The sequence below is a fragment of the Schistocerca americana genome, chromosome 5 (assembly GCF_021461395.2).
Source record: "Schistocerca americana isolate TAMUIC-IGC-003095 chromosome 5, iqSchAmer2.1, whole genome shotgun sequence".
NCBI classification, from domain to species: Eukaryota; Metazoa; Arthropoda; class Insecta; order Orthoptera; family Acrididae; genus Schistocerca; species Schistocerca americana.
The window spans coordinates 664,214,965-664,239,132 of record NC_060123.1 but is presented as its reverse complement, the minus strand read 5'-3'; the positions used below and the strand labels follow the sequence as shown (position 1 = coordinate 664,239,132).

The 24,168-nt window shown below is 45.4% G+C and overlaps 1 protein-coding gene across 5 annotated transcripts in view; it reads left to right on the top strand.

Moving 5' to 3' along the window:
* Window positions 1-24,168, top strand: part of LOC124615452 (protein MTSS 2) — a 332,845-nt gene that overhangs the window by 198,713 nt on the left and 109,964 nt on the right. For all 5 annotated transcript variants that reach the window (XM_047143352.1, XM_047143353.1, XM_047143349.1 and 2 more), the window contains exon 4: window positions 15,187-15,271. In XM_047143352.1, coding sequence (XP_046999308.1) covers window positions 15,187-15,271 — 85 coding nt within the window. The remainder of the gene's footprint in view (window positions 1-15,186; window positions 15,272-24,168) is intronic.

The following is a 24,168-nucleotide window of genomic DNA, read 5'->3' as shown; positions in this document are numbered from 1 at the left end:
GGCGGGGCCCTAAACGCGCAGTGCGCCAAGAACGCGGACTGCTGGGGGCAGTACTATTCTACGAAAGATATTCTCCTGCGTTTGCATGGGACCTGTGATAGTAGTCAAAGATACGCTGACAGCTGCGAACCACTTGTCCCTCTTCATTCTCGATATCTTCCCCGACGACGATGTCATTTTTCAGCAGAATAATTGTCAGTGCCTCGGAGCCAGATTCCCCCCCATTTGGGTCGCTATCTGACGCCATCACCGCTTTCGCAAATCAGCGGCCCATTATTTACGCGAATTACATCACCTGTGCGTCGACATCTAATGGCACATACCTCCACAAATCTGCCAACGAACTGTCCGATCCCTGATACTGACCACCATTGTTTATTTCATTCGAAAGACGTACAAACAAGCTATCAAGCAGGTGGTCATGTTATGGGTCATCAGTGTACATTAACACAAACTTGTTTGTCACACTAAAGGTAAGATTTGTATACAGATTTTGTAGAGACTCTCATCAGTCGGTGTTGCGATCTGGAAAAAATCGTAATCGTGCACTATTATCATTCGGACAATTTTTACATGTGCTCATTCTTGTCACCACGACCCCAACCTTGTGGAACAAGAGGTTCCCCAATGAAAGCCCTTTTCTCAGTTTACAAAGCGAAAGTGTTCTGAATTAGGTTGAAATTTAATGTGTTGTTTCTGGCGTCTTACGTCCTGGCATAATTTTTTGTTGATAACAATTGACAGTTGCCTTTCGGACATACATTGGAGTGTCATTGCGCTCACGACGCACAATCACAGAATAACCTTGTTGGTGGTGCTTGACGGACAGTTGTAGGTGGGGAGGGTTTTGAACTGCGTAAGATTATAGGGCGTGCCAGTGCTACCGTGTATACGATGCTGGCCGACGTTGGCAAGTAGTTCCACGGTGGCCGTGAAAGAATGCTTTGTTAGTGTGTTTCGTTTTTCTTACTTTGAAATGAGTGAAGAGGCTAATCCTGGCCAGTCACGACGTTGGAAGACGATTCAGACACCAGGAATGATCGGTAATCTCTACGACCACGTATCAATTCTGCTTTCGTAGGAACACAAATAATGGATGCAGACTGCCGGCACTGGGATGGGGAGGTTCTCTTCACTTTAAAAGTTTCCGCACTACACTTAACTAGGGTATAGTAGGGGCCGGGTGTACGGGTCAGGTACAAACAGGTCACGCGAGATGTACCACACGTGTGGTCCGTGGCCAGCTGTTAACTGGTCCGGTACTGTCAGATGCGCGCCGTGCTCCACCAGATGCTAGGCTTGGCTTGCCTATGGTTTCCCACCACTCCAGGTGCGCCTAACTGGCTTGTGCCGCACCTGCTACTTGTATACAAACCACACCTCGATTGTTTGTCATCCTTAAGCCGACCTATGATAAAACTTCATGAGCGCTGTCGTTAGCTTGCTATGATTTTCTTTTTGACACGTTCAGTTTCTTTTTTCAGTGCCTTGCATGCGACCGCCTTACTGTTTCTATGTGTAGATAGCGCATAACTACAGAAAATGCAGAGCTGTTCTGTCGCTGGTTGGTAGAGAAGGAAAGGTGACGCATCGTGGAATATCAGGACATCATCAAATTAATGATTTTATATATATATATATGGCACAGATGAGATTTAGGCGGCTCTCTGGTGTGGGACAAAAAATTATACTCTCATATGAAAACTTTCAAAGCATGTGGACGTTGCACATTGACACTGTTAGTCACCTGCAAGCCACAAAAGGAGCCTTTTCTACAGAATCCACTTACATTCCACAAAAACGAAATTCAAAACATTATTTCTCTCCTAGGGCGTTCTACATGATTACTCTGCAGTTCACAATTGAGTGGTAGAGGGTTCACCGAACCACCTTCAAGCAATTTCTCTACAGTACCACTCTAACAGCGCGCGGGAAAACGAGCACTTAAATCTTTCTGTGCCTGCTCTGATTTCTCGTATTTTATCATGATCATTTCTCGCCACGTAGATGGGAGCCAACAGAATACTTTCGCATTAGGAAGGAAAGTTGGTGATGGATAATTCACGAGAAGATTCCACCGCGGTGAATAACGCCTTCGTTTTAATGAGTGCCACCCTAATTCGCGCAGCATGTCTCTCTCTCCTGTTTCACGATAATACAAAACGAGCTGCCCTTCTTTGAACTCGACGTACATTATGTGCACGCTATCACGAGAGCAGTCACGTACTTCAAGCCTCGTTTAAAGTTTCCGTCCAACCATACACGAAATAAACTCGTCCCCCCTTTACGACTACGTGGACGCAGGTGTTTGTAATACCAAAGTCGTTTTTCTCTCTCCGTGGTGGGACTCGACGGAAACAGTGAGATGCTTCTGCTGATGTTTTCTTCAAATGGGGGAGTCAACAGTGAGAAATGGATAGTAGCTGACGGAATGGAGAATCCGCTGCTGCAGCCTCACGATCCTATCGCTATAAGAAGGCTATTCCAACCGGTAAAGGTCCTATGTTGCGAAGCCACAGGCTATTTCGACGCTCGGCCTCTTAAAAGTGGGCATCCGGACCCAGGTGCTACCGTTGCTGAACTGTTCGCTCCGGATTTGTGGCGCGGAGAGCAGAAAATGGGAGAAGATGACAGTTTGTTGTCTAACGTGATGTGGAATGGCGAAGCCCATTTCTCACCACAGGGTATGTACACACCTACAACTACAGAATTTGGGCCACCGAAAATCGTAGAACTGTCTTGGAAACCCTATTGCAGGGTGTGGTGTGGATTTCCCACATCAATCGTGATTAAGTCCTTTTTCTTCGAGGGGAGGGGGGAGTGCTGCTTTTCAGAGTGTCAGAGCGACGAGTGCGGGGTTCCATCATAGGCGTTTCCAAGGCAGGTTCTGATACTGCAGATGGAATGTTTGTCCATGGGCCCTTTTTGGAATTCGTTGGAGCTCTTTATCTTCAGTTCTTAGATAAGTCTTCATTCTGCAAACAGTATATTCAACCGTCTCAAGTACACAAGACAAAAGGTAAATATGGCCGAGTACTTAATCAGCAACAAATATGTTGAAGTTATATGCTGTATATCTTGTAAATAAAAATGACACTGTTTTTCTTTTCCAGCTGAATTTTTAGTCAGGAGGCTCATTTCGCACAATTGATTCAGGAACCTTCATTAGTTTACGAGCGAAATGATCAGAGTAATTATTTTCAAAAATGGCTCTGAGCACTATGGGACTTAACTTCTGAGGTCATCAGTCCTCTAGAACTTAGAACCACTTAAACCTAACTAACCTAAGGACAACACGCACGTCCATGCCCGAGGCAGGACTCGAACCTGCGACCGCAGCAGTCGCGCGGCTCCAGAGTGTAGTGCCTAGAACCGCTCGGCCACTCCGGCCGGCAATTATTTTCGTATAGTAATCATAGCACTCATTTTTGTTGTTGAACGCAGAATACACCTAAAACAAAACAATTAACAAGGAGAGGGCACGAGGTTGGTATTCAAAGTTTGTACACCTTTTGTTGGACATTAGAATCAAATAATGTACAAGTAGTGAGGTGCACTACTCTGGCAATTCCGAGAAAGTTCCGAAATTTAACCCGTAACTGGTACACCTATAAATTGTAACACATAAGGTACATCTGGGTCCTCGGGACCCACCCAAGTTTTGAGTATATTTTGGTAAAAAAAACACATTTAAATGAAATTTAAATATGAAACTTTTATTAATGTTTTGTTACTAATGTTTTAAAACCACATTCCTCATTTATGGTCATACCTTAAAGATGTTACAAAAAAGGACAATAAACTGCATAAAATACGAAATGTGAAAAATATACTTTTGGAAAGTCCTGCACATCAGTTACAAATAGTAAGATAGACAACTGAAACTTCACGTTTAAACACAAAATGTACTATGCTTCACAACAGTAAGCCAGAAGAAAAGTTCAAAATCAATATAAAAATTTCTGCAGGCACAACTTTTGGATAAATTTTAGTACATTTCTCAGCTAAATGACTATGTGATCTTTGAAAATAGCAGAAATTATGACAAAATATTAGGTTTCAATTATACAGCATCTTCACCAGTCCATTTCAGTTATTTCATTCATCCAGACTACCGAAACAGTTTGGACATAAAGCAGTGGAACATTCCAAACATAATGGTGTTCGACATCTGGCACACGCCCGGGATGCTTTCCTGTCTTTTTTAGATGGGCACACTGAGCATCTTTTCCTCTTCGATTTAGTAGCACCAGCTTCACTGTGAACCTGGGATGTTCCTGATGCCTTGGAGGGGGTCATGCCTAGAATATCACAAATGGAATTTCGGATATCTTTTCTCAAAAATGGAGAATCCAATCTTCTTTTCATACAATCACTTATGAGTTGTGTACCTAGTTCAATGAGGAATTCTCTGCGTGTCACATCATCAGTATCTTCTTTCCCATGGTACAAAACAAAAGCATTTACACCTGCTATATCTAGCATAGTGTAGAAGACTGCCATAGGCCACCGCCTTGTTCTTCTAGAAGTCGTGTAATTATGCGTCTTTTCGTCAAGTGCGTCAACTCCACCTTTTGTTTTATTGTAGTCATGGATTATTTCAGGCTTATTTTCCACCATACATTCTCCATGGTGCATTGTCGATATCAGGTTGACAACCTTGTTCTTTTTGGGGACGTGTGAAAGTATTGTTACAGAACCAGAGTATCCGTAGATTGAAGAAGACACATTTCTGCCCTTTGCTGTTGAAAAGCTTGGTGGTAGCTCAGCCTTGTTCTTTCTCATGGTGCCAATATAAGTCAAATTACAGTTCGACAACTCATTGACCAACTCCACACTTGAGAACCAGTTGTCCCCTGTCACATTTCTGTTACTTCCCTTGATTGGTTCAACCAACCGCATGACAACAGCTGTTGGTAAGAGGACACGGCGCGGGATGGCTACAGCTGATTTTCCCGAATATATCTCTGCATTCAAACAGTAGTGCATTTTGGCATCAGCTAGAATAAATATTTTTATACCGTATTTCCGTGGCTTGGATGGAATGTACATCCTAAATGGACATCTACCACGGAATCCTACAAGCATTTCGTCAACAGTGACGTACTCTCCGACTGAATAGTTTTCTTGACAAGCTTCTATCAATGAATTGAAGAGCCAAGAGATGTGGTACAGTTTATCTGTGAGTTTCCTTGCGTCACGGGTTGCTGCATCATCAAAACGAAGGCAACGTAATAAAAACAGCAAACGTTTCAAGGGCATAGTTGCCCTAAAAATTGGTCTACCAGTGCCGTTTGTAGCATATAAACCATTCAGATCTTCGTTGTTTGACTTGAAGGCTCCCCACAAATAACAAAGACCTATGACAGCTTTTATTTCAGTACTGTCTGTTAGATTTGAAAAAGAATTCTTTTTTGACTCAGGTGGCAATGACATAATCTTTTCATTGGTTCTGAGTACTACCTCTGCAATCATTTCTTTGCTGAAAAGTAGTTCCCAAAATGCTAGAGGGGTCTTTTCTGTTACCTGTCTAGCTGCATTACGTATGCCAGGAAAGTGAATTGGAGCAATGATGTTGGTTTGAGAGGTTCTTCCACGTATGCTGGGTGTTGTTGACCACTTGAATCTGTTTCTTCCATAGATATAATTAGTTCCAGATTGTTCGTTGTTACTGTCTCCATCATCACTTTCATCACTTCCAGTTTCATGTTCACTAATTTCATAGTCACTGTCGCTTCCACTTATGTCTTCAATATCACTGTCCAATGGTTCGTTCAGATTATCTGTAGTATCTTCCTCGCTCATTTTTCTGAAGCACTACACCGTAAATCCAAGATACCGGAAATAATGCCACGAAAAGAAAACTTTCACTAACGGTACACCTGGGTCCACGGGACCCGATCACCTTTATAGAAACAAAACTAACAAAGAAACGCCTGCAACAATGTTGTGGGCTGGTAGCCAGTTGATTGTTAGGAGAGTACAGGGAGAGGGAAGTCAGTGCTACCACACACATCACGGAGCTGGAAAAAAGAAATTTCGCTCGGGTCCCTGGGACCCAGGTGTACCAGTTACGGGTTAAGCGTCTATTGTGTAACTGATGTAACTGAGCGTAGGTGCCGGATGCTAGAGTTCATGGTGGTAAAGTGAAACCATCACAGCAGCTCAGCATGTTCGGTCAGAGGCCTGGTTGCCATATATATATATATATATATATATACTCCTGGAAATGGAAAAAAGAACACATTGACACCGGTGTGTCAGACCCACCATACTTGCTCCGGACACTGCGAGAGGGCTGTACAAGCAATGATCACACGCACGGCACAGCGGACACACCAGGAACCGCGGTGTTGGCCGTCGAATGGCGCTAGCTGCGCAGCATTTGTGCACCGCCGCCGTCAGTGTCAGCCAGTTTGCCGTGGCATACGGAGCTCCATCGCAGTCTTTAACACTGGTAGCATGCCGCGACAGCGTGGACGTGAACCGTATGTGCAGTTGACGGACTTTGAGCGAGGGCGTATAGTGGGCATGCGGGAGGCCGGGTGGACGTACCGCCGAATTGCTCAACACGTGGGGCGTGAGGTCTCCACAGTACATCGATGTTGTCGCCAGTGGTCGGCGGAAGGTGCACGTGCCCGTCGACCTGGGACCGGACCGCAGCGACGCACGGATGCACGCCAAGACCGTAGGATCCTACGCAGTGCCATAGGGGACCGCACCGCCACTTCCCAGCAAATTAGGGACACTGTTGCTCCTGGGGTATCGGCGAGGACCATTCGCAACCGTCTCCATGAAGCTGGGCTACGGTCCCGCACACCGTTAGGCCGTCTTCCGCTCACGCCCCAACATCGTGCAGCCCGCCTCCAGTGGTGTCGCGATAGGCGTGAATGGAGGGACGAATGGAGACGTGTCGTCTTCAGCGATGAGAGTCGCTTCTGCCTTGGTGCCAATGATGGTCGTATGCGTGTTTGGCGCCGTGCAGGTGAGCGCCACAATCAGGACTGCATACGACCGAGGCACACAGGGCCAACACCCGGCATCATGGTGTGGGGAGCGACCTCCTACACTGGCCGTACACCACTGGTGATCGTCGAGGGGACACTGAATAGTGCACGGTACATCCAAACCGTCATCGAACCCATCGTTCTACCATTCCTAGACCGGCAAGGGAACTTGGTGTTCCAACAGGACAATGCACGTCCGCATGTATCCCGTGCCACCCAACGTGCTCTAGAAGGTGTAAGTGAACTACCCTGGCCAGCAAGATCTCCGGATCTGTCCCCCATTGAGCATGTTTGGGACTGGATGAAGCGTCGTCTCACGCGGTCTGCACGTCCAGCACGAACGCTGGTCCAACTGAGGCGCCAGGAGGAAATGGCATGGCAAGCCGTTCCATAGGACTACATCCAGCATCTCTACGATCGTCTCCATGGGAGAATAGCAGCCTGCATTGCTGCGAAAGGTGGATATACACTGTACTAGTGCCGACATTGTGCATGCTCTGTTGCCTGTGTCTATGTGCCTGTGGTTCTGTCAGTGTGATCATGTGATGTATCTGACCCCAGGAATGTGTCAATAAAGTTTCCCCTTCCTGGGACAATGAATTCACGGTGTTCTTATTTAAATTTCCAGACGTATATATATATATATAACCTGAGTAAATGAATCAACGATCAACTGGAACGGATGCCATGTGACGTGCGCCCAGACCAAATGCAACGAACAATACCGAACAAAATGCAGAGAGGTTCGAGCTTCGTAAGACGAACGTATGAGGCGAAGGTTCGAATCCCTTTCAAACTTTCATTTTTGTAGTACAGTTGTAAATTCTGTGATATTCAAAAATTTGCACGTACATTATTCGCTCTTCCAACATTAGCAACGTCTTACCACTGTTTAGGTTAACTGCCGAATGGGGGCTTGCCTCTGCCTCGCTCTCTGCAGGCCGAAGCATCTAGGTGCATAGTAGTTCCGGGTACCTTACCAGATTGCATGTATAAGGGATTCCGCAAATAACTACAGGCATACGTTTGCAGGAAAACTCGCTGCGTTTCTTCATTTACTTGTCGATAGTTATAAATATGTTTGTTCTAATAATTAAATTTAGTTTAAAATAGTGAGTAGGCAAATAACATGAAATTCACTAAAACCTCGTGCAAATGCACGTGGTTTTTTAATTATATTACCTTTCAAATGACACACAAATTAAATAATATGACGAGCAATGAAATAAATACAGACTAGAAATTAAGTTCGAGCTGGAGTCGAAACGTCGGCTCGTACAGTGTTACCTCACGAAGCTCAAACAGTAACCACTTGACCACTACGAACTCTCTTAACTTCGAGCACCTACGTAAAGATACATCAGTGACATAATAGACGCGTAAAACTTCTCTTGCGATTTTTCTCAAAATTGTCAGAGTAGTGCATCTTACTACTTGCTCAGAATGTTTTCTAATTGCCTACAAAAGATGTGCAAAGTCTGAAGTAAATCTGTGATCCTAACGTCGTGCCCCCCCCCCCTCCCTGTAAGAAATGGAATTAACCTGCTTGGGACGAATGTTGTTTATTATTTACATAAGTCACTACCATTCAACTGCGAACTGGCGAAAAATGCTTGTAAATATCTAGGATTTATTGGGGGTTGTTAACGGGGTAAAATAGACAAGCTTGTAAGCAAAAGTAATATTCAAAAATCTGTTGATACAGTACTTCCAAATGAGATATTTCACAATGGCATCGTGTATTCTAACAGGGGCGTGGCATCGGAATACCTGTTAGGGTGACATGTTGGGATAACTGTTTTATGAAAATATAAAGATCCTTTCTTTTAAACCACGGGGGACGTAAACAGCGAGCAAGTTTATTTCCTTCACTCGTCAAATCAAGCATCAAACTCCATTAAAGGAGCTGGGAAGCCTTCGTTTTGAATATGTTTGTGATGGACGCCTCGATGTGGGGCTAGGATTGCTACTGAACTAGCGATGACCCCTGTCTGCTACTCTTTAAAAGGTGAACGAGGATGCGACGTCAGAGAAGCCGCCGCATGATACATCAAAGGAATCGCGACCGCCTGTTACGTAGCGACGCGTGCGCTGCCTTAAACATTCTCGCTCGCTTGGCGGCGCTTGCAAGCACGGGGCGATGCGTAATTTTCCGTGACGTGTAAGCTCTGCGGAAGATTGCATGTCCCTTCATACCATAGCCCACGAATATACATCTTGTACGTCGGCTTCTTGCTATGACATTGGCATATTTGTGCGGACCGCTATGCCTTCTTGACATCTTCTTGGTTTTCTGTCCACAGTATGACCGAAACCGGTGAATGCAACTCCGTATGGAAAGTATGACAAAATTTTGTATTTTTCGTTCAATGTGGCGCACACTTGTAACAGTGTCAAAACACCAGTACGTATCTTTTGCCGCTAGTGTGCTTCGCCGAAAGACGGTCAACCATGCTTGTAGCGTCCTGTTTTTGGTGAGAGTTTTGCGCTGTGTTTGGTCGTCAGTAGTCACAAATTATATTAATATAATTCGTTAAAAATTAAAAGTGATTTAGTAATCTATAGTTCAAGAAATTTCAAGGAGGGAGAAGAAAATTGTAATTTTCCCATGGTCAGTATCTCTAAAAATAAAGTCGGTGCTATCATATTTCTCCATCCCTAAAGATTGCAAATGAAACTTCTCAGTTTGTAAAATTTCCGAACAATCACCTGTTGTATATGAATTACAAAGCGTAGTGTGTTGTTCTTAAGCAGCTAAAATACTTTAGTTTTTTTTCCCGTGTAGACGTACATTCATCAATTAATTTTAAAAATGTGATTACATAAGAAGTGTACCGTAATAAACTCCATTCCCACTAGAAACATCCCAAATGCTCTTATTTCGCACTTTCAGGAATCTCAGGAAGTATTCATCTTGAAACTCAAAAATAAATATTTCTCTCAACGTTGTCTGCCAAGTCTTGCCTAGAGAACGTTAACCGAAGTCTCTTTTTGCGACATCTTCGTATATTACATGAATACTGAGGGAACTGTGGACTAGTAACAGCATACGTACGTAAATTTCCTGCGCTTGGGTAATTTTCAAGCAAGTTGTTTTGGTTTTCCTTTGGTGTGCGTTTGCGCAGAAAAGGGTACTTTCAGAGAATGAGCTGCGCTCAGCCTGACTTAGGCTTAATGTCGCCGTTGCTGATATGACTGAGTCAGCAGAAGCGTAACGGAAGAAAACTCCTCTTTCTGTATTCGTTGGATATTCCCTGTCTTTCTTCGCAGATATTGGGAGAAAGGGAGCTCTGAAACTGAAATTACGTTTCACCAAAGATAGCGCTATTTCTGGAGATAGCCTCCCACGCCCATGGGGATCTGTATTATTCGGAGCAGCCGACAAGATACTTTATCTCTAGTGTAAGCAGATTGCTTATCTTACTGTTTACTACGGACAGGTAAGACACATAATCTTATCAAGTATGAGGTTTTACCGATGCCAGCAACACAGCGCGACGAGGAATCTGAACAAAATCTTCCGCGATACAGCAGAGCCTTCCGCATGTACCGTGCAGTCCTGTCTCGTTGGCACTCAGTTGCCTGCCACTATTTTTTTCCCCCTTTCCGATTTCCACTCCCTCAGTTCCTCAACAGTATTTACTGTTGACGCAGTTCTTGGTAGTTAGCACCAGAGATGTTATCGGCCTAGCTGGACATGGAAACACCCTACGTCGTATACTGTACACATAAATTAAATACGTTTTGGCAGCGGTGACTGGCTTTGTGTTCACAAAGTCTGCTTTTAAGTTCGTAAAGTCGGCACAAAGTTAACTAGGGTTCCGCCGGTCAAGTACCAACCATTTATTTAAATGAGATTGAAACGATTGAAACGAATGAAATTAGTGTGATAGAAAGCAGTTCCTATGCTCTTGCAGTGTGTTTCTGACAGTCATGCGAGAGGCTAAAAGCTTTGGTTTCAGTAATTAGGTGGATTCGTGATCAGTTAAATTCACTTAAGCAACAATTCAGTATGTCAAAATTTGTTATAATTATAAGGATCGATATTTCAAAGGTAAAGAACTGAAGTTACACTAAAGTGTAGGAAGAGCCGTAGACGCGAAGAGAAATCAGAGGAGCTAATTATTTCGCTGTGAAAGAAGTCGGGCAACTGTTGGCAAGAACGTGCTTCATACTCTGACGTGCCTATTTTCGCATCAAGAAGCATAAAAATACACTGAGGTGCCAAGACAAGGGGTATCTCCAAATATCGTGTCGGACCTCCATTTGCGCAGAGTAGTGCGGCAACTCTACGTACCACAGACGACACAGGTGTTCGGAAGTCCTCTGCAGAAATATTGGACTACGTTGCCTCTATATAGCCATTCATAATTGCGAAAATGTTGCCGCTGCAGGATTTTGTACACGAACTAATTTCTCGATTATGTCCCATAAACGTTAGATGGGATACATGTAGGGCGATCTGTGTGGGCAAATCATTCACTCGAATTGCCCGGAATGTTTTTCAAACTAATCGCGAACGTTTGTGCCCAGTGACATGGCATATTGTTATCTATAAAAATTCCACCGTTGTTTCGGAACACGAAGTCCGTGAATAACTGCAGATGAAGTAGCCGAACATATTCATTTCCGCCCAGTGGTCGGTCCGGTTAGGCCAGAGGACCCAGACCATTCCACGTAGAGCCCATTCTGGAGCCACCACCAGCTTGCTCAGTGCCTTATTGTTGACATCTTCGGTCCATGACTTCGTGGGGTCTGTGCCACACTCCAGTCCTGCCATCAGCTGTTACAAACTGAAATCGGGACTCATCTGACCAGCCCACGGTTTTGCAGTCATCTAGGGTCCAACTGATACGGTCACGAGCCCAGGAAAGGCGCTGCAGCTGATGTCGCGCTGTTAGCAAAGACACTTGGCGTCGGTGGTCTGGTGCCATAGCCCGTTAACACCAAATTTCGCCGCACTGTCCTAACGGATACGTTCGTCGTACGTCCCACATCGATTTCTGTGGTTATTTCACGGAATGTTGTTCGTCTGTTAGCAGCGACACACTGCGGAAACGCTGATGCTTTCGGTCGCTAAGTGAAGGCCATCGGCCACTGTGTGGTCCGTGGTCAAAGGTAATGCCTGAAACTTCGTATTTACGGCACGTTCTTCACACTGTGTGTTGTTGATTGGCAAGAGAGCCAACCCACTATGAGAGGAAGCCGAAAGGCACGCGTTTTAGCCTACGCAGGCTGGCGTGAGGTCTGGAACAGGTCAAGGAAATGAGACTAACAAAAAACGTACGTAGCTGCTGGAATACTTAACTTTAATCCATAATTGGTGAACATCGCTCATGACGGTACATGTTTTACAGCATCAATAGTAACTGATAATGGCGCTTTGCTAGGTCGTAGCAGATGACGTAGCTGAAGGCTATGCTAACTATCGTCTCGGCAAATGAGAGCGTATTTTGTCAGTGAACCATCGCTAGCAAAGTCGGCTGTACAACTGGGGCGAGTGCTAGGAAGTCTCTCTAGACATGCCGTGTGGCGGCGCTCGGTCTGCAATCACTGATAGTGGCGACACGCGGGTCCGACGTATACTAACGGACCGCGGCCGATTTAAAGGCTACCACCTAGCAAGTGTGGTGTCTGGCGGTGACACCACATTGTGGACCTCGGAATATTGAATTCGCTGACGATTTCCGAAATGGAATGTCACATTCGTGTAGATCCAACTACCACTCCACGTTAAACGTATGTCAATTCCCATCGTACGTCCATAAACACGTCGGAAACTTTCACATGTAGCACCTGAATACAAATGACAACTCCGTCAATGCACTGCCGTTTTATGGTTTAAGTGATGTTACCGGCATATCGCTATTCCATGACTTTCTGCCACCTCATTGTATGACCACTTGATTTTCGTCACCTTAGTGTACGACCACCTGATACTAGTGTGTTGGTACGCCTTTAGAGCGTAAGACAGCAATGATTCCGCCTGACATTCATTCGGGAAGTCGTCGGAACGATTTCGGATGTATGTGGCACCAGATCTCTACGCGCAACAGGTAACGCAATTCCCTGTAACTACAGAGTGGTGAATCATGCGTGCGGAGCTGGCGCCCGATAGCGTTCCGGGTGTCTTCCATCGGGTCCACATCAACGAATTTAGTGGCAAAGACATCAGTGTGAGTTCACTATCAGGCTCTTCAAAGTACAGTAGCACGTCTCTGGCCTTTTGATACGAGCTGTTAAGCTTCTGGAAGATGCTGTCGCCGTCGGGAAGACAGCAAAGCATGAAAAGATGCAGTTGAACCACAATAATATTCCGGCAGTCCAGAGCTGTCGTTGGCCCCTAATTTCTACTACAGGTCCTGTGGAAGCCTTACATAATACCGACCACACCGCGCTGCGTCCTTAAGTCCTTAAACCGTCGGCACACGGTCTATGCTTTTGAAAGTCAACGTTGAGCGTGCCGAGTTGAAGGTGCTGCTGAACGCTCAGAAAGGACGCTGTATGTCCATATGGTGTCTGTGCCTCAACATGGTATACGCGATCGCAGCGGGCTCCAGCGGCAGTTGTTGCCTCTAACTAGCTCACAAATCACATTGTTTACGAAATGGGCAGAAGTGGAAGTCCCACGTTAACTCTCTTAAAACACACATTTCGTCCCTTGTCTGTATGATAGTCCTGTTCTGTCTACTGTATACATGGACTTCAATATCCATGAGTATGTTAAAAGGCAAAAATTAAGTATAGTAAGTGTCCAGTCTGTAAGGACATCGGGTTAGCCTATGGAAGTTCCATTACAAATAGTGTGATGCAAATTTGCAATAGTTCTCCACATACGGTAAAAATTTTCATCATTCTCACTTTTTAGCAAAATCCTAACGTCATTCTTACCTCTATTCAGTAGCAGAATCTGTAAGCCATGTGAAATACTGAATCTAAAACAAGAAAGCGAAAAATATCTTGCAGATAAAGCTAATCGAACAAACTCACTCTTCAGAAAGACTACACAAATATAACCTAGACTATAATAAAATAGTCTGCTATTAAAATAATAACAAAGGGTCTGAAAACGTGAAGCAATAAATTACGCGTTATATTACTAGTCTGCGGCTCTACTCATTACGTTAAACCGACAATGAATGATTTACGATCATACTTTGAATCTTAACTTTGTGTGTGTGTGTGTGTGTGTGTGTGTGTGTGTGTGCGTGTGTGTGTGTGCTTAATGCGAATGAAATACGACGCTAAGGTGCAAAGGTATACGCATACACGATGTGGGTAGAAACAACCCTCAAGGCCATCTACACGCTTGGGGTTCGGCAGGTTGACACAGCCAGGTATTATTAAGGATATCAAGCGTCGTTTTGGCCGACAAAGACAGTGAAACTGATGAAGGCATTTGAGTGGATCTCTAGCGTTTACAGCACGAAACTATTCGGAGGGCCTCTACAGCGAACGTCCAGCGAGAATATGTTTAAAAATGTATCTCTAAAAATTAAAACTGTTACAGGCGCTAGTACTCTGACACGCTACCATTCGCGTAGTTTGTCATTTTTTAAGCGTTTAAACGAGAATGGCGACTTAACAGATTTTACTCCGTTGCATTGTGACGCATCCCCATAGGGAAAAGCATATTGCGAACGATGCTGCTGCGACCTGCAGTGCGTGCAGTGTTGCGTAGTAGTTGGCGTCGCAGGCGGGCGTGTGCGGTTAGACACCTCAGACCCGACCACCTGCAGTTACTTAAATGTTGTTTAGTATTTATCAGTTCTGGAATATTCGATGTTGGTATAAATACCAGCATTCTGGAATATTGTTACATTAATAACCGCACTCTTCGTGCACGAGGTCTCAGTTCAGATCCGGCTGTAGTGTGTTGTTCGTGATTAACGTGCTTTCGGTGCTAAGTGTTCTATTTCATTGCTGGCCATGATCTTGGACTTTGGACATGGAGTGTGGTTAGGACGCGACAATAAGTTTTAAGTAGCGAATCATTTATGAAATCGCCGCAGTCAATGCAGAACCGTTGAGTTTGACAGAACTGGAGCATTTCGTGAATCATACGAGCCGAAATCTGCATTTTACTTGTGCACTAAAATACATTGAAGTTGGAAATTATCTTTCGAGGCTTAACGTATTTTGAACATTACGTTTAATAGTGTCTATTATTTTGTTGCAGGTGCTACCAAGGAGATCGGCACTGCATTGACACGAATCTGCCTCCGACACAAAGCAGTGGAGGCCCGTATGAAGACATTCACAAGGTATGTGTATCACATTCCTGTTTAATTGGGTTTGTTAGCTGTATTAACTGTGATTTGAATTCGAAGTTACCAGTGCGAAATGTGTTGACAGCATTTTGTTTGTACGTGCTGGGTCTAGACGTAAGATAACTTTATTGATACTTCCTGGCAGATTAAAACTGTGTGCCCGACCGAGACTCGAACTCGGAGAGCTCCTGTAAAGTTTGGAAGGTAGGAGACGAGGTACTGGCAGAAGTAAAGTTGTGAGTACCGGGCGTGAGTCGTGCTTCGGTAGCTCAGATGGTAGAGCACTTGCCCGCGAAAGGCAAAGGTCCTGAGTTCGAGTCTCGGTCGGGCGCACAGTTTTAATCTGCCAGGAAGTTTCATATCAGTGCACACTCCGCTGCAGAGTGAAAATCTCATTCTGGGACTTTATTGATCTATGGACGTGTCTATTTTTTCCATGTAACCTTCCCTGTGAGCAGTTTTTTGCGAGGTGTACTTTATAATGCCTCACTATTGCTCTAATTACAATTTATCGATGTCATAGAATGGGCTTGTATAAGCTGCTTTGGTGTCGATTGCTTGAACTATTATGATATTTTTAGACAAATAGTGTTTCGTAGATGACATCCACAGGAACTAGGTTGAATATTTAGTCTTTATTCTTGATGAACAGTTTACCTGTGGACGATAATCTCTACTCATTTTTGGGATACGTGTTAACGACAAGCATTTCAATGACCTTCTTTTAACTCGGGTCTGGAGTTGCCCCGAATATCTTAAATGACTACATGCCACCCGAAACAGTTAATTGTTAGATTGCTGATGACGAAGCAGCCATTGAGTGGTACTTCAAAACCGCCTAGGGCCGTAATTATGCAATAGAGCGCAAGTTAACAAAAATTAAGTTAAAAAATTCTATGTTGCAGTTCATGATTTTCGCCACTAAGCGCAGCGCTTAGCATATTGGGCTAGCATACGGGAAGAACGGGGTTGAAATTCCCGGCTTGCAATCCACATTTGGGTTTCCTGTGGTTTTCGTAAATCGCCAATGGCGAATATCCGGGTTATTTGTTTCTGTAATAGAACGCAGACTGATTTCTACTCAGTTTTTAGTGTCCTCCTTGTCAAAGAGTTTTTAAACTACACTACTGGCCATTAAATTGCTACACCAAGAAGAAATGCAGATGATAAACGGGTATTCATTGGACAGATATATTATACTAGAACTGACATGTGATTACATTTTCACGGTATTTGGGTGCATAGATCCTGAGAAATCAGTACCCAGAACAACCACCTCTGGCCGTAATAACGGCCTTGATACGCCTGGGCATTGAGTCAAACCGAGCTTGGCTGGCGTGTACAGGTACAGCTGTCCATGCAGCTTCAACACGATACCACAGTTCATCAAGAGTAGTGACTGGCGTATTGTGATGAGCCAGTTGCTCGGCCACCATTGAACAGACGTTTTCCGTTGGTGAGAGATCTGGATACTGTGCTGGCCAGGGCAGCAGTCGAACATTTTCTGTATCCAGAAAGGCCCGTACAGGACATGAAACATGCGGTCGTGCATTATCCTACTGAAATGTAGGGCTTCGCAGGGATCGAATGAAGGATAGAGCCACGGGTCGTAACGCATCTGAAATGTAACGTGCACTATTCAAAGTGCCATCAATGTGAACAAGACGTGACGGAGATGTGTAACCAATGGCACCCCATACCATCACGCCGGGTGGGAGCGCGTCTGTCTTCGCTTCTTCCCTCGTCGAGCTTATACGGAACCCGGCGATATGAGAGGCTCTTAAATGGGTTGTTTCGCGCCGCAATCTACATGCTACGCGTAATATACGAGGCGCGCTTTCGGCGTCGTATCGCCCACCGTTATGGGGCGAAGTTAGCGAGCATGTAGGGGCGTGGGCCGCCGTGAAGCGCCGCCTTTATAACCTAATGAAACGGGCTCCGTGTGCCGTATTCAGGGCACGCGTGCCGGCTGCGGCTGCGGCGACGGCTGCTGGTGCTGCTTCTCTCAGCGCACGTGCTCCGCCTCGCCTGCGACATCCACCGGTCACGGAATGTTAATCGACAAGAGTGCGCATCGCCTGAAATATCCCTGCCGTCAGTCTTCGCCAGTTTCCCTTACGCACGTCGGATACGCGTATTGTATGGTCGGACGCGAATCACTAGACTCAAAGGTCGAGGAAAGGTTCCAACTTCCCCTCTTTAAGATTCCGCAACTTCCCTCTCAGGTAGGATACAAGCGCACATCCCGCAAAGTGACGTATCCATACGACGCACGGCGAAGGGTATCTTGTAGCACTCCTACTCATTTCCTTTGCTATTCCACTACCAAATGGAGGGGGGAGGGAGCGGGCGGTAGCGGCAGACACCCTGATTTCCCTAGTCTCCGTAGTCATTACGCCAGTTGCATGTTCGTGCATGCATCGTTATGCAGTCTGTCGCAAATGCCGATTCTGTAAACTATCTCATTGTGTTTTGCGAGAACGTCTTCCCTCCGGGAATTCCTTCGTGAAACGGTTTCTTTGATCGCCTGGTCTTCGGTCTTTTCCTCACTGTATCAGCACATTTAGCTGCTCAAACCCTGGTTCACAGGCACCACTACTTAAGCGACACCGCTAACTAAGCGCTTGCCGATGTTAAAGAACCTTCAACATCGCAGCGCGTCAGCAATCGTTGGTTAATATATTAAAAAACTAAGAAGCCGCCTCGATTGCGAAAAAAGCCCCTAGTGTTAACCCAGGTTTCGACGTAGATAACTACACCTTCTTCAGAACAACAATAAAACCCACAAGTGCCTAAGAAGACCTTTATAAATGTATAGCTATGGTGTTCTTTCAATCATTGACAAACAAAAAGAAAAGGAAAGCACAAACAGTACATATGTACAAAGTCAAAACCACTACTTAATAGTGTACGCTCCAACTCACACCGGCCTATGTTCGATGGGCCATGACCCGCTATAAACTGCAGCTGCAAATGGTCACTCACTTAAAAGTCCCACCCGCTACCAATGCACATGCGCAAGACGTGGGAAGTTACTTGAATGCGCATGCGCATACGATTACGAGAAAGTTTATACATGGGTCGGGGCTAGATAGCCCATACATTCCCAACCGTGGATCAACGTATATAAAAAAATGGAATGGATAGAATAAGTGACGAGCTAAATATGAGATGAAACCTTGCCGATGTGTTCGTTCTCTACATCTTCACAACAAAATCGTTTTCTAAGCTGAATAATCGTTAGCTGTAGTTTATGGCTCTTTTGTTTTGTTACGTAGTATAGCAATTTATTCTGTTAACTCTCTAAACAGACAGGAAATTAGCAATGATTATCTCAAGTCCTAAACCACGCGAAAGAGACGCGAACTGTGGTGGACAAGAGACATGTAATTTTGCGTGAAGAGTGTCTTTCAGCGCTTTCTACTCCGTAACTGAAGATTGAAGACTTCGATGTAAAGGACGCCGCACTGGACTTTTTATTAAACCACGTGCTAAGCAGTACGATAAATTTGTAAGACTGCGCCAACAGTGGGAATTAACCTTGGTCAAAGAATGGACATTACAGTGTTTTTACGCGTTCCATTCAAATGTTTGTGCTTTCCACTGGAAATATTGGCGCAAAGCCAGCATCTGCTAATTTCGTGCCTGCGAGTGCGTTGGACAGTTTTTTTATCTTACCAAATTAAGGCAGGACGATTATTCTCTTTACTAAAGGACAGAACGCCGAGATGTAGCCGTGTGACTTTGAAAGAGAACTGAGCTGGTGTTCTGCTTTTACATCAACCAGCTCACCCTCCCCATAATTTCAGGGCAATAAGCGCTCTTACTAAATAACGCACTTATTCAGTATGAATTTACTATTTTGTGCTGACACTTAACTGCTTTAACCCCAAATCTCCTCTCATATAATTACTATGAACATTTTTGTAGAATGCATGTAGGAGGATAGGTCATGCTAATCATGTAGGCTGCTGTACGGGTTCAAATCAATTACTTTTTTCTTATGAGCCTCCCTTGTGATACACAGGATACGTGGCGAACAGTTGTACGTTCTGTATCGAATATTAGTTCCTTAAACTTGCCCGTCAGAAGTGCGCAAAAAAAGATGATGGTGATTATGTCTTTCGAAAAAAAAAAGCCGCACGTTCCAAAAGCACCTTCACCCAACTGGCACGTTAATATTCTAGCAGTACATCACGTTTTCCTCCTAATTCGTTGTGGTGCGGAGCTCCTCAGAATTCTCGAAAAGCATCCAAATCATCCATCTGGCAGCCCTAGAACATTCCACACGTGCGGCTCATTTCCAACTACACTCCTGGAAATGGAAAAAAGAACACATTGACACCGGTGTGTCAGACCCACCATACTTGCTCCGGACACTGCGAGAGGGCTGTACAAGCAATGATCACACGCACGGCACAGCGGACACAACAGTAACCGCGGTGTTGGCCGTCGAATGGCGCTAGCTGCGCAACATTTATGCACCGCCGCCGTCAGTGTCAGCCAGTTTGCCGTGGCATACGGAGCTCCATCGCAGCCTTTCACACTGGTAGCATGCCGCGACAGCGTGGACGTGAACCGTATGTGCAGTTGACGGACTTTGAGCGAGGGCATATAGTGGGCATGCGGGAGGCCGGGTGGACGTACCGCCGAATTGCTCAACACGTGGGGCGTGAGGTCTCCACAGTACATCGATGTTGTCGCCAGTGGTCGGCGGAAGGTGCACGTGCCCGTCGACCTGGGACCGTACCGCAGCGACGCACGGCTGCACGCCAAGACCGTAGGATCCTACGCAGTGCCGTAGGGGACCGCACCGCCACTTCCCAGCAAATTAGGGACACTGTTGCTCCTGGGGTATCGGCGAGGACCATTCGCAACCGTCTCCATGAAGCTGGGCTACGGTCCCGCACACCGTTAGGCCGTCTTCCGCTCACGCCCCAACATCGTGCAGCCCGCCTCCAGTGGTGTCGCGACAGGCGTGAATGGAGGGACGAATGGAGACGTGTCGTCTTCAGCGATGAGAGTCGCTTCTGCCTTGGTGCCAATGATGGTCGTATGCGTGTTTGGCGCCGTGCAGGTGAGCGCCACAATCAGGACTGCATACGACCGAGGCACACAGGGCCAACACCCGGCATCATGGTGTGGGGAGCGATCTCCTACACTGGCCGTACACCACTGGTGATCGTCAAGGGGACACTGAAAAGTGCACGGTACATCCAAACCGTCATCGAACCCATCGTTCTACCATTCCTAGACCGGCAAGGGAACTTGCTGTTCCAACAGGACAATGCACGTCCGCATGTATCCCGTGCCACCCAACGTGCTCTAGAAGGTGTAAGTCAACTACCCTGGCCAGCAAGATCTCCGGATCTGTCCCCCATTGAGCATGTTTGGGACTGGATGAAGCGTCGTCTCACGCGGTCTGCACGTCCAGCACGAACGCTGGTCCAACTGAGGCGCCAGGTGGAAATGGCATGGCAAGCCGTTCCACAGGACTACATCCAGCATCTCTACGATCGTCTCCATGGGAGAATAGCAGCCTGCATTGCTGCGAAAGGTGGATATACACTGTACTAGTGCCGACATTGTGCATGCTCTGTTGCCTGTGTCTATATGCCTGTGGTTCTGTCAGTGTGATCATGTGATGTATCTGACCCCAGGAATGTGTCAATAAAGTTTCCCCTTCCTGGGACAATGAATTCACGGTGTTCTTATTTCAATTTCCAGGAGTGTATTATAGTCCAGTGGCAATTAACTAATGTTTTTCTCAAAAGTTACCAGACGTCTAGATAAGTTATGTGACAGTCACTAGATTTCGTGGATACTTTTTATAAAAGCGTTCTTGTACTTCCTAGAGCAACTTCAGACTTGAGCAATGCATCATCACATAACCACGCCCCCACCCCCTCCATTTCTGCTCAAGCTGATGCACTGTCTTTATTCTCTATTAGTCCAAAATTTCGACGAACATGTATATTTTTAATATATACATTTGTTATTAGCTCACACTGTGCTACTGTTGAAGACCCATTGGGTATCTGTGAATATGCGTTGCTATTTTGACTGCGACTAGGATATGTTACTTACCGTGTGTGAAAGCGGGAGACCAATGTTTTTCAGGAGTGCGTCTTAGGTTCGGACGGTAAACCAGAATAAGAACAGGTAAGTTGTTTTCTTGTATTTTTTTCTTTAAGTTATTCCAACCAAGAGCCACTTACGCTATTTCAGTGGTCTAACGATTAGCGTCGCTGGCTACTAACGCGAAGGTCCCGGGTTCGATTTTCGATGAACATCTCAGATTTTTCTATGGTGGAAAGGTCTCCAGCAGGGTACACTCAGCCTCGCCAGTCCTATGAGACGCTGCTTCAATGAAATTGAAAGTAAACAGCTGATGTGGCTTGCACCAAGGTAGTGGAGACAAGTCATTTTTACTATAAGTCTAACGGTGTGCTTTGGGTTTTGAAATAGTTTATTTGGCCGGCCGGAGTGGCCGAGCGGTTCTAGGCGCTACAGTCTGGGACCACGCGACCGCTACGGTCGCAGGTTCGAATCCTGCCTCGGGGATGGATGGGCATGGGCATGGGTGTGTGTGTGTGTGTGTGTGTGTGTGTGTGTGTGTGTGTGTGTGTGTGTGTGTGTGTTTTGTCCTTAGGTTGATTAGGTTTAAGTAGTTCTAGGGGATTGATGACCTCAGAAGTTAAGTCCCATAGTGCTCAGAGCCGTTTGAACAATTTTTTTTTAGTTTATTTGATGTGAAGGTTGGCCACCTCATACTAGCGATGAAAAGCAAATTGTTGTTCACTGTTGGGAGTTTCCTACGTAGTTGTTTGGATCTGACTCTTCTCTCGCAAATATTGCCGAGTGTAGCTTGAACATTATTCCGGAAATCGTTAGGTTCGTTCTCCCGTCACTGCCCTCGGGCTTTGAAAGTGTTCAACGCCTTGACTGACACTTTCAGCTACTGTGTTGTCACTAGATAAAAACACTGCCTGCAGGCAGTAATAGGGAGCTGTCACCTGTTGGTTGGTTAATTTGGGGGAAGCAACCAAATAGTGAGGTCATCGGTCCCACCCTGCAATTTGCCTGAATCATCCATCACCTGGACGGTAGGGAGAACAGATGTGCTGCTGCTGCTGCTGCTGCTGTTGTTGTTGTAGTAGTAATAGTAGTAGTAGTAGTAGTAGTATTGATGTAATATGCCCTTTGGAGCATCTATTACAACACAATAGCATTCCAGCTGTGTAAGAACTGTTTACCGATATAACAGCTGCGCCAGGTGTTTAACACGAGTTTACTGCCGACGAACAAAGCGGCTAGGCGCGGCACGTTCTTAAAACACAAGATGCTGCAACGCCAGGCAAGCGGTAATCAATAGAGCGAGCGAACTTTTAATGAGTGAAGGCGAGTAGGTTGCAAACGGCTGCCCTTGTGGCGACAGAATAACGAGGTGTCCGAGCTGGTAACAGGAGTTAAGTGGCGCTAATTTTACGAGTGCTGCTGCAGTGCGATCCTCGGGGCGGCGGCAGCACGCGCTTCGCTGCTGGACCCCAGGAGGTCACGGCGCTAATCCCTGAGGTCCTGGGGGGCACAAAATGTAAACGCACACCACTGACGGGTGGCTGCACTCAAGATTAAACAGAATACAGCAATGGGGGATTACAGCGTTCGACTGGAAAATGCGGAAAAACTGTATTCATATTCTCTCTCTCTCTCTCTCTCTCTCTCTCTCTCTCTCTCTCTCTCTCTCTCTCTCTCTCTCGACATTCCCCAGATCTATATCTCCATTATCTCCTAATAAATTTTTGTTCATTTTTTATTTACTGCGCTATTCCAGCTGCAGTCTTCCTCTTCCTTGTGCCTCGACCTTTAGTTTAGCACAGTATACGCGCATTAGTTACCTACACTGTTCCTCATTTAAGTCCACGTTTTGCAAATTTTAGTGTTGTCTTTTCTTGCAAAATCAAGGGTTTTTTGGAGTTTGAGCATATATGGATGTCCTCTAGTGTTGTTCCACTTCTTACAGGTCTTTTCCTAACTTGGTGAACCCCGCTTCCTTGGTTTCCTTGTTTAGTAGTTGAAGATACGACTGCTTAACCTTTTAGGACTCATATGGGCAGTGTGACCATTGAAAACAACCTTCCTACAAAAGGTGGCAGATTTAGTCTACATATGTAGGAATTACCTAATACACCATTTTCTTTAATTGAGCTTAATATTTTCTTCGAGGTCTGTCTTGCAAATGTTTCTGATTCCTCGGCAAAATCTCTCTTATTCATATAAAAGCAATCTCCGCAATATCTAGCCTCTGGTCGTATTAACGTAGATTGTAGTGATACACTGAAATTGATATCTTCTTTTGGAAAAGTTCGGTTAGTTGATATACTGTTTCCGTTTTTCTGATTCGTGGTGCAAAGACTTCTTTCTTAGATGTTTGTCCATTACCATTATCCTAGGTATTTGAACTCCTCCGACTATTTGATTTCCCCTTCTACTTCTTCTGGGCACTTCTTTGAACTTGATTGTGTTTTCAGTTTTATCGAATATCTGACGTTCTGGCTTAGCTGATGGCGTCTTCAGTTCATTGGTTTGTTCAGCAGCTGTGTCTAGCGAATCGAGCAAGGGAAAAAAAAGGAAAAAGGTAAGGTCATCTGCAAAGGCGAGGCAGTCAAACGTCACATTCATGTAGAACCAATTTTTCACCACTACCACCACAATCTTTTACAATTCGTGAGCTGCTTACTCCCGGCAAACGGGAGCCACCACTAATTTGCCACTACATTTTATGCTTCTTGCAACCATCTTGGGAAACTGATTGCTACATCCTTTCAAAAGACACTTCTATGTGATAATGATGGGCACGAGCCTTGCACGCTAAATAGTGCTGGAACCGT